The 16,871-nt window shown below is 49.7% G+C and overlaps 1 protein-coding gene across 5 annotated transcripts in view; it reads left to right on the plus strand.

Moving 5' to 3' along the window:
- The window catches only part of LOC137439867 (rho GTPase-activating protein 32), an 82,007-nt gene that overhangs the window by 13,831 nt on the left and 51,305 nt on the right, over window positions 1-16,871 (plus strand). For 2 of the 5 annotated variants that reach the window (XM_068136059.2, XM_068136064.2), the window contains exons 2-7: window positions 1,485-1,554; window positions 3,473-3,527; window positions 14,886-14,943; window positions 15,271-15,347; window positions 15,695-15,776; window positions 16,082-16,240. In XM_068136059.2, the coding sequence (XP_067992160.2) occupies window positions 3,475-3,527; window positions 14,886-14,943; window positions 15,271-15,347; window positions 15,695-15,776; window positions 16,082-16,240 (429 nt within the window). In that variant the 5' untranslated portion in view covers window positions 1,485-1,554; window positions 3,473-3,474. Of the gene's footprint in view, window positions 1-1,484; window positions 1,633-3,472; window positions 3,528-14,885; window positions 14,944-15,270; window positions 15,348-15,694; window positions 15,777-16,081; window positions 16,241-16,871 lie in introns of those variants that run through there. The other 3 variants (XM_068136058.2, XM_068136066.2, XM_068136065.2) reach the window with 3 other exon arrangements.

Below are 16,871 nucleotides of genomic sequence, written 5' to 3' on the forward strand. Positions count from 1 at the left end.
AGGCAGAAGTTCGGCATGCTGAGGAGGGTGGGGTGCAAGGCAGACGTTCGGCATGCTGCGGAGGGTGGGGTGTCAGGCAGAAGTTCGGCATGCTGTGGAGGGTGGGGTGCAAGGCAGAAGTTCGGCATGCTGCGGAGGGTGGGGTGTCAGGCAGAAGTTCGGCATGCTGCGGAGGGTGGGGTGCAAGGCAGAAGTTTGGCATGCTGCGGAGGGTGGGGTGTAAGGCAGAAGCTCGGCATGCTGAAGGGGGTGGGGAGGTGTAAGGCAGAAGCTAGGCATGCGGCGGAGGGTGGGGTGTAAGGCAGAAGCTTGGCATGCTGAGGGGGGTGGGGTGTAAGGCAGAAGTTCGGCATGCTGAGGGGGGTGGGGTGTAAGGTAGAAGTTCGGCATGCTGAGGGGTTTCGTTGGAGTGGTTTTGGCATGCTGAGACCGTGTTGGTTTGGCTTGGTTTTTTTCCAGGTGACTTCTGTTTTGTATGGACCATTATATTAATATTAATTGGTCATGAGGTGAATGTGGAGTGAGCGCTCGGTAAAGGGGGAGGGTGGAGTGAGGTACATTTTTTTCTGGGACTGGTAACACAGACTCGTACTCTCTTCACACTTTGACCATGACTGCTATAACCGGTCACTTAATCTGTCCACATGACGCTCGGTACCACCCTCCATGTGTTGCGGATGTAGACCTTTGACAAGACCGCACATTTTGTGGTGTGGTTGCTCCCAAACGTGCTGCCAATTATTCCCCTTTCATCGATTCACATGTGTGCGGATCCCGCTCGTGTGCTTCCTTCGGGTGATCGCCAGTGGCTACGTGCTGGCGATCGCTTGTTGCGGCACGTCGGGCGGCGGTGTCTGCTTGTTGTTGGTCGGGCGACAGCCAGGTGTGTTTATAGGAAACGATGTGCGAGATGCTTCACAAAATGTCCCTCGCCCGTCGTGCACTTTCCAACGGATGGCGCCGGGGAAGCTAATCTAATGGGTTTGGAAATTTGGAAAGTGGTGGAAACTGGAAGCAAAGATTCCACGTGGTCTGGTGACGCGAGTGCAGTGCGTGAGTGCGGCAATGCATTATGCAGGTGCGAGAGCGTGAGTAACCTGTGGAGTTGACGGTGATGCAGGCTAAGACCTGTTCGTACATGTGCGCGATGCAGGTCCGTTTGTCTATATCACGTGTGTCATACTCGCTTCAGGGCTCTCCTACTGTACCAGCACCAAAGGGTACATGTACATTATCTGTCTGCTTCGTCTTACTCTCTCGTTTTGTTATGTTTTAATGTTATCCTTATTACCTTTCACTCTTTTAAACAACACCGTTGAGTGTTACACACTGTAACTCTAACCCCTAACTCCGAACATTCAACCACAACCCGCCACATTTTTTACATTTCATTAAAACGCAGCATAACCAGTTACCTGTACGCGAGGTAATGACGCCCAACTCGTGTTGGGATGTAAAGATTGTCGTTTGGCCCTTTCTTTCAGGCTAAGCACATGACCAGGAGGGATGACGTCGGACTGGACCCAAGCGAAGATGTTTGTGGGTTACGCTGATGTACGTGCGAATCCATCCCTCACCGAGTTGTATTTCAGAAACCCATTTGTTTATCCTTCAGGCAACAAGGAAGAGTTAGTAAGTTTATATAAATGGTGATTGTAACAGATTATTTTTCCCATCATTGGGTCAATCGATAGAAAACATTTTCAAAATGCAAGTACGATTGTGACCAGTGTAACCTCCTCGAGTTTGCAATGCTTTTATACATATATGTATGTATTGATTTGCTGATTTGTCACAGTCATGGGGCCGTTCAAAAATTACAAAACTTTTATGTTTTGTTTTTTATATATTTTAGGAAGGCGTGTTTATTTATTTAATTTTTCGGTCTATACGTGCTGACGGGCTCGATTAAAGTTTAAAATAATAATTCTTATTTGACATTAAGAAGATTTATCGGGGTTCCCTCATTATGCGGAACATTGACCCAAACAAAGCCAATGGAAATTTGACACAACAGAGCCGGGCAGTGTATAATCAGCAGAGGCCTACAAGCCTGATGTCTTAGGCCCACCAGAAAAACAAGATGGCGTTCATATTATTTTGACTGGGTGCCATGGTGGGTGGAGTTGAAGGACAAATTTGGGTGGGGTCTGGCAGCTGTCTGACCGATGGGTGCACATTTCAAAAATCTACGTCCAACAAGAACAACAACAGCAACAACAACCATGCGGAGATGTAGACATGCAACACTTCGCAGGTAAAAACTAGGTATTTGGTAGAGGGTGTAGAGAGTGGGGGGAGGGTCGTGTTTTTTTTTTAACATGGCGATGGCATCAAGCTGAGCAATTTGTGGGGCAGGGGAGCCACCCCAGAGGGGAGAGCAGTTTTACAAGCTGCGGATGAAGGTCTTGTAGACATCGGAGTTCGAGTGTGCCAAGGAAAGACTTTGTATGACGGAGGATGCCAAGTCGGTGGCTGGCTTTGGATGCCAACTTTGAAATGTGGTTTGCCAAAGAAATATGATGGATGATGGTGAGACCCAGGCATTTGACAGTCAGAGGAGATGAACGGATTCCGTTGAGTGCCACACGTTGGCTTCGAGCGTGGAGGAAGTCGGTAATCCATGTGTGGAGTTGATCTTGGATGCTAAAGGCAGAGTTTGCAGAGTAAGGCGGGATGCCAGACTGTGACAAAAGTTTAAGATGTGTCCAGAGAGAGAGAGAGAGAACCGATCCTGATCTCGTGTCTGAGATTGAGGGCGTCCAACCATTGCTGAGAGAAGAGCAGAAGCACGTCCGGAGTTGATTGACTGGGACGGAATCCAAACTGATGGTCAGAGATCAGGTTTGAAAACAGGAAGTGATTTGACATGAGATGCAATGCTGGATTCTATGGCCTTGCTTGTAATTGGAAGCCAGCTCACTTGTCTATAATTGGTACGGCCTGTTTTTGCATCCTTGTGGACGGAAGTGATGTTTGCTGATTACTGTGCAGAGGGGAGGCTGCCAAAGGAGGACAGGCTGAATATGGCAGATAGAGGGGGAAACAAGAATGGCAGAGCAGGATTTGAGAACATGGGCACTGATGCCATCTGAGACCATTCCCAAAACAGGGTGAAAAGCCCTTGGAGGGGTCAGTGATGACCCCTCCATGGGTTTATCAGGGGTTAGTGATGACGATGGACAATGACCATTGGAGTTCTTGATGTACACAGAAATGCTACCTCCAGGCCGGGGGATGGGATTGTTCAAGGGGACAGAGGGATTGAGGGATCGGTAACGTCCTTTGAGAGAAACGTTTCTGTTAAATACGTAATGTCCGGAGCTGCAGCAGTAACCTGGATGGGGGAGATGGGGGAGATGGGGGAGATGGGGGAGATCGGGGATATTAGAACGGAGAGGGATTTCTGTATTTCCGCCTGGTTGTTTTCGTTTACTCACAGATCATTTCCGTTTTCTTTACCGCGATGTAGTAATGGAAGACATGGAGGCAGACAGGAGTCTGGCAGGTTGTGTGGATGAACAAAGGTGAGAAACTGGTTCTGCACTGTTGGGATCAAAAGGTGTATTTTTTTATTTAACCTGTAAAAACAGATTTGGTGAGGTGTGTTTATTTGATTATATCAACATTTATTTATTTTATTAATCAATGTTGTGGAGGATTCTATCAATCTGTGCTTCCAGGTGGGTTCATTCTTCCAGAATTTGGGTATTTTGTTTTGACTTGTAATATTTACACATTCCCTCTGGGAGCAGCTGCACATATACGCTGCACATAGAGAGAGACAGAGAAAGAAGGAAAAATAATTGGAGTCTTCCCTCCACCCTGAACCCCCAGGACTATGATTTTTTTTTTTAACCCCCTAAAACATTCCCGTGCACACTGCGAGTACAACCAGCAGATTTTACTCATTCTGTCCAGCGGTTTAGGAGTGCGTGGAAGACAAACCCACAAACAGACGCTTGTATGATGATGAATGAGTTTTAGTTAAAAACAAATAAAACGTCTTGTAAATGGATTTGGAAATTTTCATGTTTGCTTCAGTAATCTCCCTATAAATACTGTTATATTGTACAGCGAAAATAGAGGAAGGTTTATCTCTCCCTCATCCCTCTGTCCCTCCCCTCATACCTCCGTCCCTCCCCTCATACCTCCGTCCCTCCCCTCATACCTCCATCCCTCCCCTCATACCTCCATCCCTCCTCCTCATACCTCCGTCCCTCCCCTCATACCTCCATCCATTCCCCTCATCCCTCCATCCCTCCCCCTCATCCCTCCATCCCTCACTTTCATTCTTCCTTTCCTCCCCTCATACCTCCGTCCCTCCCCTCATACCTCCGTCCCTCCCATCATACCTCCATCCCTCCTCCTCATACCTCCGTCCCTCCCCTCATACCTCCATCCATTCCCCTCATCCCTCCATCCCTCCCCCTCATCCCTCCATCCCTCACTTTCATTCTTCCTTTCCTCCCCTCATCCCTCCGTCCCTCCCCTCATCCTTGGTTTAGACAACACACCTCACCCTCATCCTTGGTTTAGACAACACACCTCACCCTCATCCTTGGTTTAGACAACACACCTCACCCTCATCCTTGGTTTAGACAACACACCTCACCCTCATCCTTGGTTTAGACAACACACCTCACCCTCATCCTTGGTTTAGACAACACAGCTCACCCTCATCCTTGGTTTAGACAACACACCTCACCCTCATCCTTGGTTTAGACAACACTCCTCACCCTCATCCTTGGTTTAGACAACACACCTCACCCTCAGCCTCAGTTTAGACAATACACCTCACCCTCATCCTCGGTTTAGACAACACACCTCACCCTCAGCCTCAGTTTAGACAACACACCTCACCCTCATCATCGGTTTAGACAACACACCTCACCCTCATCCTTGATTGACAACACGCACCTCACCCTCATCCTTGGTTTAGACAACACACCTCACCCTCAGCCTCAGTTTAGACAACACACCTCACCCTCATCATCGGTTTAGACAACACACCTCACCCTCATCCTTGATTGACAACACGCACCTCACCCTCATCCTTGGTTTATACAACACACATCACCCTCATCCTTTGTTTAGACAACACACCTCACCCTCATCCTCAGTTTAGACAACACACATCACCCTCATCCTTGGTTTAGACAACACACCTCACCCTCATCCTCAGTTTAGACAACACACCTCACCCTCATCATCGGTTTCGACAACACACCTCACCCTCATCCTTGATTGACAACACACCTCACCCTCATGCTTGGTTTATACAACACACATCACCCTCATCCTTGGTTTAGACAACAACACACCTCACCCTCATCCTTGATTGACAACACGCACCTCACCCTCATCGTTGGTTTATACAACACACATCACGCTCATCCTTGGTTTAGACAACAACATACCTCACCCTCATCCTTGGTTTATACAACACACATCACCCTCATCCTTGGTTTATACAACACACATCACCCTCATCCTTGGTTTAGACAACACACATCACCCTCATCCTTGGTTTATACAACACACATCACCCTCATCCTTGGTTTATACAACACACATCACCCTCATCCTTGGTTTATACAACACACATCACCCTCATCCTTGGTTTATACAACACACATCACCCTCATCCTTGGTTTATACAACACACCACGCTCATCCTTGGTTTATACAACACACATCACCCTCATCCTTGGTTTAGACAACAACACACCTCACCCTCATCCTTGGTTTATACAACACACATCACCCTCATCCTTGGTTTATACAACACACATCACCCTCATCCTTGGTTTATACAACACACATCACCCTCATCCTTGGTTTATACAACACACATCACCCTCATCCTTGGTTTATACAACACACATCACCCTCATCCTTGGTTTATACAACACACATCACCCTCATCCTTGGTTTATACAACACACATCACGCTCATCCTTGGTTTATACAACACACATCACCCTCATCCTTGGTTTAGACAACAACACACCTCACCTTCATCCTTGGTTTATACAACACACATCACCCTCATCCTTGGTTTAGACAACAACACACCTCACCCTCATCCTTGGTTTATACAACACACATCACGCTCATCCTTGGTTTATACAACACACATCACCCTCATCCTTGGTTTATACAACACACATCACGCTCATCCTTGGTTTATACAACACACATCACCCTCATCCTTGGTTTAGACAACAACACACATCACCCTCATCCTTGGTTTATACAACACACATCACCCTCATCCTTGGTTTATACAACACACATCACCCTCATCCTTGGTTTATACAACACACATCACGCTCATCCTTGGTTTAGACAACACACACCTCAAGTGTGTGTTGGAAGCGATCATCTGGTTAGTACAAACGTGGTTATCTTCACAACCATGCTCCAACATTGCACAGACACACATGTCTGCTGTAACAGGCCATGCACCATTTATATACACAAGAGGGAGGTAGGAGAGTTGGCATGAGGGTAGAGGGAGTATGGGTAAATTGAGAAAAATCTAGAAATTGAAGGGATAAGTGCAATTGGAAGGGGACGTGTTGAGAAAAGTTTGAACTTTTTTGTGTATGGAATATGTAGATGGTCTCTTCATAGTTTTGGTAGTTGCTCAGATTTGTCGATGAAAATCTTTCCTCACGTCAAGGAAAGCTAACTGTTTTGAGTCCGTTGGCGGAGATTGGCTGTTCGAACACTGCACCTCCAAATTCATTGTAATTCGATCACTCTTTCAGTTCCTCGAGGTAGCTTTCCACACCTTTAAAACCCAAACAACCGTGAGCCTGTTTGTCCTGTCACGTGCACACTGCACACTCTGTGCGATGAATACCGAACGAGTGCTGCTGTGTGCATATCAATGGAGGCATTCACACGCTCACCCCTGGGGATGACGCAATCTCGAGAGGCTTCGTGAGCACGGTATTCCCTGCGATCGTGTCACGAACACACTTTGATCATCGCAAGGTGGTTTACTCGATGAGATGCTATGCCACAGAATATGCTAAATCTCTTTGCATCCCATTTGGAAGTATGAACCTTGAACTTTGCCCTTTGTCGTCCTCTTCTGCGGTATCTCCCTGGTTATTTTTTGCGGTGCCAGGGGGGGGGGGGGTACCCATTGACTGTTATTGCTCCTTTATCTCGGATTATAATATACCTGATCGTCATAAACATACAGCGTCATCCTCACCATTTATTCCTTTTAAATGACTATTCGGAGCCATACCCAAGGACATTAGTCGAGAATATCCAAGTTCTCACCATCTATACGGGATTTGAATCTGCAATCCCAGCATCATGAGCTTTGTGTTGAGAAGGGAACAGCAAACGGCCCGGTGAAGTCACCTGCCTGGTCAAGTTCACACAATGTTGACGAAGTTCCGCCATGAAAATGAAACCTACGTGTACTCACACAACGATTTATTAATGACAGGAGTAGGTGGAGGTTGTGGTTGTGATTAACATTCTGATCATTATGTGGTTGAAATAGTGCATCATTTGAATGAATACATTTTCCCATGCAGACAATGTGCTGCCTGTCCCTTCACATGACATCTCTAGAACTTTGGTAATAAAGTAGATGGCAAGTCCTTCACCCCGACCCCACCATTCATGTCCCCTCTCTCTCTCCACCATCCATGTCCTCCCCCTCCCCTCCCCGCCCCACCATCAAAATCCCCCACCCCTCACCATCCACATCATCCCTCCTCCCTCCTCCACCATCCACGTCCTCTCTCCCACAATCCACGTCACACTGCCCCGCCATCCACGTTTTCCCCCACCATCCACGTCCTCCCCCCCCCCCCACCATCCACGTCCTCCCCCCCCCCCACCATCCACGTCCTCCCCCCCCCCCACCATCCACGTCCTCCCCCCCCACCACCCCACCATCCAAATCCCTCCCCTCACCATCCACATCCTCCCCCCTCCACCATCCATGTCCTCTCTCCCACAATCCACGTCCTCCCCCACCCACCATCCACGTCGCACTGCCCGGCCATCCACGTTTCTCCCCACCCACCATCCACTTCCTCCCCCTCCCCACCACCCCACCATCCATGATTTCCCCCATCTCCACACCATCCACATCCTCCCCCCCACCACCCCACCATCCATGTCCTCCCCCCACCACCCCACCATCCACGTCCTCCCCCCCCCACCACCCCACCATCCACATCCTCCCCCCCACCACCCCACCATCCACATCCTCCCCCCCACCACCTCACCATCCATGTCCTCCCCCTCCCACCATCCACGTCGCACTGCCCCACCATCCACGTCCTCCTCCCCACCACCCCACCATCCACATCCTCCCCCCTCTACCACCCCACCATCTATGATTTTCCCCCACCTCCCCACCATCCACATCCTCACCCCCCACCACCCCACCATCCATGTCCTCCCCCCACCACTCCACCATCCACGTCCTCCCCCCCCCCACCACCCCACCATCCACATCCTCCCCCCCACCACCCCACCATCCACATCCTACCACCTCACCATCCACGTCCTCCCCCTCCCACCATCCACGTCGCACTGCCCCACCATCCACGTCCTCCTCCCCACCTCCCCACCACCTCCCCCCCACCATCCACATCCTCCCCCCCACCATCCACATCCTCCCCCCCACCATCCACATCATCCATGATTTTCCCCCACCTCCCCACCATCCACATCCTCAACGCCCACCACCCCACCATCCACATCCTCCCCCCCACCATCCACGTCCTCCCCCCACCATCCACGTCCTCCCCCCCCACCACCCCACCATCCACATCCTCCCCCCCACCACCCCACCATCCACATCCTCCCCCCCCACCACCCCACTGTCCAAGTCCTACCCCCACCTCCCCCCCCACCATCCAAGTCTTCCCCCCCATCACCCACCACCCACGTCCTCGCCCCCACCATCCACGTCCTCGCCCCCACCATCCACGTCCTCGCCCCCACCATCCACGTCCTCGCCCCCACCATCCACGTCCTCGCCCCCACCATCCACGTTCTCGCCCCCACCATCCACGTTCTCGCCCCCACCATCCACATCCTCGCCCCCACCATCCACGTCCTCCCCCCCACCACCCCACCATCCATATCCTCCCCCCACCATCCACGTCCTCCCCCCCCCCACCACCCCACCATCCACATCCTCCCCCCACCACCCCACCATCCACATCCTCCCCCCCCACCACCCCACGTCCTATCCCCACCCCCCCCCCACCATCCAAGTCTTCCCCCCCATCACCCACCACCCACGTCCTCGCCCCCACCATCCACGTCCTCGCCCCCACCATCCACGTCCTCGCCCCCACCATCCACGTCCTCGCCCCCACCATCCACGTCCTCGCCCCCACCATCCACGTCCTCGCCCCCACCATCCACGTCCTCGCCCCCACCATCCACGTCCTCCGCCCCCACCATCCACGTCCTCGCCCCCACCATCCACGTCCTCGCCCCCACCATCCACGTCCTCGCCCCACCATCCACGTCCTCGCCCCACCATCCACGTCCTCGCCCCCACCATCCACGTCCTCGCCCCCACCATCCACGTCCTCGCCCCCACCATCCACGTCCTCGCCCCCACCATCCCCGTCCTCGCCCACCGTCCGCCCCCACCATCCCGTCCTCGCCCCCACCATCCCCGTCCTCGCCCCCACCATCCCCGTCCTCGCCCCCACCATCCCCGTCCTCGCCCCCACCATCCACGTCCTCGCCCCCACCATCCTCGCCCCATCCGTCCTCGCCCCCACCATCCACGTCCTCGCCCCCACCATCCACGTCCTCGCCCCCACCATCCACGTCCTCGCCCCCACCATCCACGTCCTCGCCCCCACCATCCACGTCCTCGCCCCCACCATCCACGTCCTCGCCCCCACCATCCACGTCCTCGCCCCCACCATCCACGTCCTCGCCCCCACCATCCACGTCCTCGCCCCCACCATCCACGTCCTCGCCCCCACCATCCACGTCCTCGCCCCCACCATCCACGTCCTCGCCCCCACCATCCACGTCCTCGCCCCCACCATCCACGTCCTCGCCCCCACCATCCACGTCCTCGCCCCCACCATCCACGTCCTCGCCCCCACCATCCACGTCCTCGCCCCCACCATCCACGTCCTCGCCCCCACCATCCACGTCCTCGCCCCCACCATCCACGTCCTCGCCCCCACCATCCACGTCCTCGCCCCCCCCCCCTCCCCCCACCATCCACGTCCTCGCCCCACCATCCACGTCCTCGCCCCACCATCCACGTCCTCGCCCCCACCATCCACGTCCTCGCCCCCACCATCCACGTCCTCGCCCCCACCATCCACGTCCTCGCCCCCACCATCCACGTCCTCGCCCCCACCATCCACGTCCTCGCCCCCACCATCCACGTCCTCGCCCCCACCATCCACGTCCTCGCCCCCACCATCCACGTCCTCGCCCCCACCATCCACGTCCTCGCCCCCACCATCCATGTCCTCACCCCTACCATCGACATTCCTCCCTCACCACACCCTAATTACTATCCACCCTCCCATCACCATCCACATCTCGCATCATCATCCACCCCCACTCCCCTCCCCCCTTCAAAAGTCTATAACATCCACCCCTCTAGGATTCATGGCTCCACTCTCTTTTGCAAATAATGACCCCGTTTCCCTCCTCCCCCCACCCACACCAATCTGTTTCCCATTCCATACTAGCTGCAGTACCCGGCTTTGTCCAGGAATGGACCTTTGTCGAGAATATATATATATATTTTTGTGTACAAGATCGAGGCTTGTGAAAGAGCTAACATTAATCACACAAAAAGTCAAACCGACACAAACCAACACATAAAACACAAAATAAGGGGAGCGGTAGACAAGATGGGGAGAGAGGGCGAAGGACACAAACACAACATTTGAGAGCAGGGACATCGAGAGAACTGTGGGAGGGAGAGGGCTTGGGGGGAGGTGGGATTGCTATAAAACATATGGATACTGCAAGGACTTCCAGGAAAGAAGTTGGAATTTCGAAAAAGTGGATCTGGGGTGAATTAGCGGGGGTAGAAAATATCAAGGTTATCGAAAGAGATATCTCTATTAACGAGAGTGAACCCACCAGAATGCTCCGGTGGGCATCTTACCATGCCAATCTTCGTGACATGGTAGATTGAAGTTAGAAAAAAGCAATAGACAGATCATACCGGGACAAGGAGGATTAGAGGTAGGCGAGAAATGCTCCAAGGGAATACACAGTTTCCGTTATTATCTTTTAGCTTGCATACATAATACGACCTCAACATATGGTCTGCACAATACATATTACTCGATCGCTCCCAGGAAAATCCAGGCAAAGAAAGCAACATACTCACTCAAGGCCTGGACATACAAGTGTTGTAATAAACCTGTGTAAAGCAATCTTTTTAATAACAGGCATATGTTTTTTTTTTTTTTTTTTTTTTTTTTTATAAATACTGAATCGAGGCTCGTGAAAGAGCTGACAACCACGAGGGAAAGACAGCACAGGTGGACCACGAGGGAAAGACAGTACAGCAGGGGGGAAACATTCATTAAAACACGTTCAACAAAAAGACATCCAGGAACACAGCACAGGGGGACCGCGAGGGAAAGACAGCACAGGGGGAAACATTCATTAAAACACATTCAACAAAAAGACATCCAGGAACACAGCACAGGGGGACCGCGAGGGAAAGACAGTACAGGGGGAAACATTCATTAAAACACATTCAACAAAAAGACATCCAGGAACACAGCACAGGGGGACTGCGAGGGAAAGACAGCACAGGGGGAAACATTCATTAAAACACATTCAACAAAAAGACATCCAGGAACACAGCACAGGGGGACCGCGAGGGAAAGACAGTACAGGGGGAAACATTCATTAAAACACATTCAACAAAAAGACATCCAGGAACACAGCACAGGGGGACCGCGAGGGAAAGACAGCACAGGGGGAAACATTCATTAAAACACATTCAACAAAAAGACATCCAGGAACACAGCACAGGGGGACCGCGAGGGAAAGACAGTACAGGGGGAAACATTCATTAAAACACATTCAACAAAAAGACATCCAGGAACACAGCACAGGGGGACTGCAAGGGAAAGACAGCACAGGGGGAAACATTCATTAAAACACATTCAACAAAAAGACATCCAGGAACACAGCACAGGGGGACCGCGAGGGAAAGACAGTACAGGGGGAAACATTCATTAAAACACATTCATTAAAACACATTCAACAAAAAGACATCCAGGGACACAGCACAGGGGGGACCGCGAGGGAAAGACAGCACAGGGGGAAACATTCATTAAAACACATTCAACAAAAAGACATCCAGGAACACAGCACAGGGGGACCGCGAGGGAAAGACAGTACAGGGGGAAACATTCATTAAAACACATTCAACAAAAAGACATCCAGGAACACAGCACAGGGGGACTGCGAGGGAAAGACAGCACAGGGGGAAACATTCATTAAAACACATTCAACAAAAAGACATCCAGAAACACAGCACAGGGGGACCGCGAGGGAAAGACAGTACAGGGGGAAACATTCATTAAAACACATTCAACAAAAAGACATCCAGGGACACAGCACAGGGGGGACCTCGAGGGAAATACAGTACAGTGGGAAACATTCATTAAAACACATTCAACAAAAAAACATCCAGGGACACAGCACAGGGGGACCCGCGAGGGAAAGACAGCACAGGGGGAAACATTCATTAAAACACATTCAACAAAAAGACATCCAGGAACACAGCACAGGGGGACTGCGAGGGAAAGACAGTACAGGGGGAAACATTCATTAAAACACATTCAACAAAAGACATCCAGGAACACAGCACAGGGGGACCGCGAGGGAAAGACAGTACAGTGGGAAACATTCATTAAAACACATTCAACAAAAGACATCCAGGAACACAGCACAGGGGGACCGCGAGGGAAAGACTACTGTCTTTCCCACATCCAGTGGGAAACATTCATTAAAACCCATTCAACAAAAGACATCCAGGAACACAGCACAGGGGGACCGCGAGGGAAAGACAGTACAGGGGGAAACATTCATTAAAACACATTCAACAAAAAGACATCCAGGGACAGCACAGGGGGACCGTGAGGGAAAGACAGTACAGTGGGAAACATTCATTAAAACACATTCAACAAAAAAACATCCAGGGACACAGCACAGGGGGACCGCGAGGGAAAGACAGTACAGTGGGAAACATTCATTAAAACACATTCAACAAAAAGACATCCAGGGACACAGCACAGGGGGACCGCGAGGGAAAGACAGTACAGTGGGAAACATTCATTAAAACACATTCAACAAAAGACATCCAGGAACACAGCACAGGGGGATCGCGAGGGAAAGACAGTACAGTGGGAAACATTCATTAAAACACATTCAACAAAAAGACATCCAGGGACACAGTACAAGGGGACCGCGAGGGAAAGACAGTACAGTGGGAAACATTCATTAAAACACATTCAACAAAAGACATCCAGGAACACAGCACAGGGGGACCGCGAGGGAAAGACAGTACAGTGGGAAACATTCATTAAAACACATTCAACAAAAGACATCCAGGAACACAGCACAGGGGAACCGCGAGGGAAAGACAGTACAGTGGGAAACATTCATTAAAACACATTCAACAAAAGACATCCAGGAACACAGTACAGGGGGACCGCGAGGGAAAGACAGTACAGGGGGAAACATTCATCAAAACACATTCAACAAAAAAACATCCAGGAACACCACAGAGGGACCACGAGGGAAAGACAGTACAGTGGGAAACATTCATTAAAACACATTCAACAAAAAGACAACCAGGAACGCAGCACAGGGGGACCGGACCGCGAGGGAAAGACAGTACAGTGGGAAACATTCATTAAAACACATTCAACAAAAAAACATCCAGGAACACAGCACAGGGGGACCGCGAGGGAAAGACAGTACAGGGGGAAACATTCATTAAAATACATTCAACAAAAAGATATCCAGGAACACAGCACAGGGGGACCACGAGGGAAAGACAGTACAGGGGGAAACCGAGTTAGTTAGTAGTTAGTCCATCGCATGCACGTAGAAAATCATATACCCTTCTAAATAGTTATCTCTTTATTCCATGTCAGTATAAGGCTCTGTTTCCCATTAGTTGACACTGCCTTGCACCGAATCGAAAGTGTTAACTTTCGAAAGTGTTAACGAAAGTGTTAACACCGCTGTGTTAACACACTGATAATTAAATTTGTGTTGTTGACTACAAATCACTATAACCTCAACATATGATCTTGTCAATACATATTACTCGTTCGCTCCTGGGGAAAAACCCAGGCAGTGTATAAGCACAGAACCCGAACGATGCCTGAAGCCCAATTATCTGTGTTTAGCTGGGGCCATTTTAAATGCAAACATAGCCCTCAGCCTTTCTCTGGATTAAAGAGGTTCCTGCAGGGTCCGAATGCATAAACAAACAAACAAACGAACTAGACTGGCATTCGGGAGAGCGCATACCTCCGCCAAGCTGAACAGTTTACCTTTTGTATCCCACTGATGGGCCGGATCTGTTTGAAGATTGTCACTGAAGATTGTGGAGAAGATTTGTCACACAACCAACATCTCCACCAAGTTTTGGACAAATCCGTCCACAACTTTTTGAGAACACCATTTCCCAGACAAACTGACAGGGGTGAAAACCCAACCTTCCACCCACCAAACACACAAACTTTCTTCTTTATATATTAGATCATAAACCATCTTACACCAATGGAACTGAGAAGTGCGATTGCAGGTGTGAATAGGTGTGACTAACCCTTTCTAAACTTTAACCCTGTGCCCATCCCCAGGGAGATTCATCCACTGTGGAGAGTCCCAAGCAAGCAGAAGGAGGGTGTGAGTTCTGAGGTCAAAGTTCCCTTTTGAACTACATGATGCGTGAACTCCCTCGGCTTTAAACTATACTACGACAACAACAACATCATCATCATCATCATCACCATCATCATCATCATCATCATCATCATCATCATCATCATCACCATCATCATCTTTCCAAATTATTTTCCTTTGTCTTGCTGTATTATATTATCCATTTGCTTTTCTTTTTCTCTTCCATTTCAACTATTTTTCCTTTTCTACATTTTTTTCCCTTTAATTTATGCTATTATTTCTTCCCCTCCACTCCCACTCCTTCCCTCTAAAATATATATAATTTGTTCTTGATCCATACAGTTTCCTCATCACGTGATCTCCAGCAATCTCTCCTCCAAGTCATCCCAACCCTGCCAGCAGCATGAAAGAGGTGGAAGGTACGGGCACAAGAGCAGAGAAAATGGGAGTGGTATGAAGGGGTTCGTGTTTGAAGATGGACACCTTGAGGTGTTGTTGTTTTGTGTTTACAAAATGTGTACCTATTGTAAACAACACATGCAAGAGGATTTGCTGTTGCATGAACTGTAAAGGGATAGAGCTACACGTACATCCTATTTGGTAATTGTTGTTTTTTTGGTACAAACGGTGTATTCTTCACTATTAAGCCATCAAGGTTGTGTATGTCGAATGTCGCTATTAACATCGTGTAATGTGATGTCACTATTAAGGTCGTGTTCTAATACTATTAAGGTCATGTAATATGACTTTTATTGCCATATTTCAGGCTGGGTGATGTTCAACCTTTTCCTCGACCTGCGGACTGCGCTCACTTTCATTATGAATACGTCACACTCACATCTCTGCAGGTACATCCTTCTCGCTGTTACAGTATTTAAGGTGAGCAAACATTGCTCTGATTTTGATGCACTGGGACCCGTTGGGATCTCATTTACCTTTAATGAGATGTTCACTGTGAATGTGAAGGGTTTTTGGAGGCACAGTTTTGATGCAGGTGTTCTGCTCAACAGCTGATGATTCTTGCTCTGAGGTTTTTCCTTAAGGTTGTTATCCATTTGTATCTTCCGTTCACAAACCGCAACTGCACCCATGGAAATGTAGTTTTGGCCATTGTTTTGGTCTCTCATTTGTGCATTTCCATTTCCCGTGGTAGCTTTCTTTAGTCGAGGATGAGGGTGGTGGAGGTCCAAGGGGTCATCTTGGTGGTTTCAGGTCTCAGGAAGAAGAAACGAAGGGATTACACCATGGTGTAAGCACAGCAAGCCAGGAACAAAGGAGAGACCAAGTCGTCTTTGTTGTGGTTGTGTGTAAGGTGAGGTGTTTTGACTCACCGGTCCTGCATTACTTACCGGTGCAGCTCATTGCCGTGCTGCAACATCGGTTTTTGAAGGCCATTCATCACACATGCCCCTTGTATGTGCATGCGAATCATTGTGCTCGATAGATTATTTCATTTTATTTAATAATTAATTATTTAATTTTATTTAATTTAATTTATTACTTTTAAATTTACTTTTATTTAATTTTATTTAATTAGCCTGGTGTTGGCTTCGCGGTTAGGGTGCCGGCTTAGGATCCGAGGATCCTGGGTTCGAATCCCGGTCGATCGCTGAATTAATGCCAGAGGGGTTGACTCAGCCTGTCATCCTTCCGAGGTCGGCAAATTGAGTACCAGCTTGCTGGGATGAATGATCACGGTGTGTACCCCGATTTAGAATAGGTACACCGTATCCCTGCGCATCGTAAGAGGCGACCAAGGGTTGGCGTCAGGAAGGGCATCCGGCCATAAAAACATTGCCTCAAACAGGGAACCATGATTGTCATGGGGCCCGCAAGGCCAACCCCCGCTCTAGCGGGGAAAATGGCCTTTAAAACGATCATTCATTCATTCATTCATTTTATTTAATAAATCACCAAAGTGGACCAAATGGTTGACCGTTTGG

Source organism: Myxine glutinosa, chromosome 14, assembly GCF_964187855.1.
Source record: "Myxine glutinosa chromosome 14, kmMyxGlut1.1, whole genome shotgun sequence".
Classification (NCBI taxonomy): Eukaryota; Metazoa; Chordata; class Myxini; order Myxiniformes; family Myxinidae; genus Myxine; species Myxine glutinosa.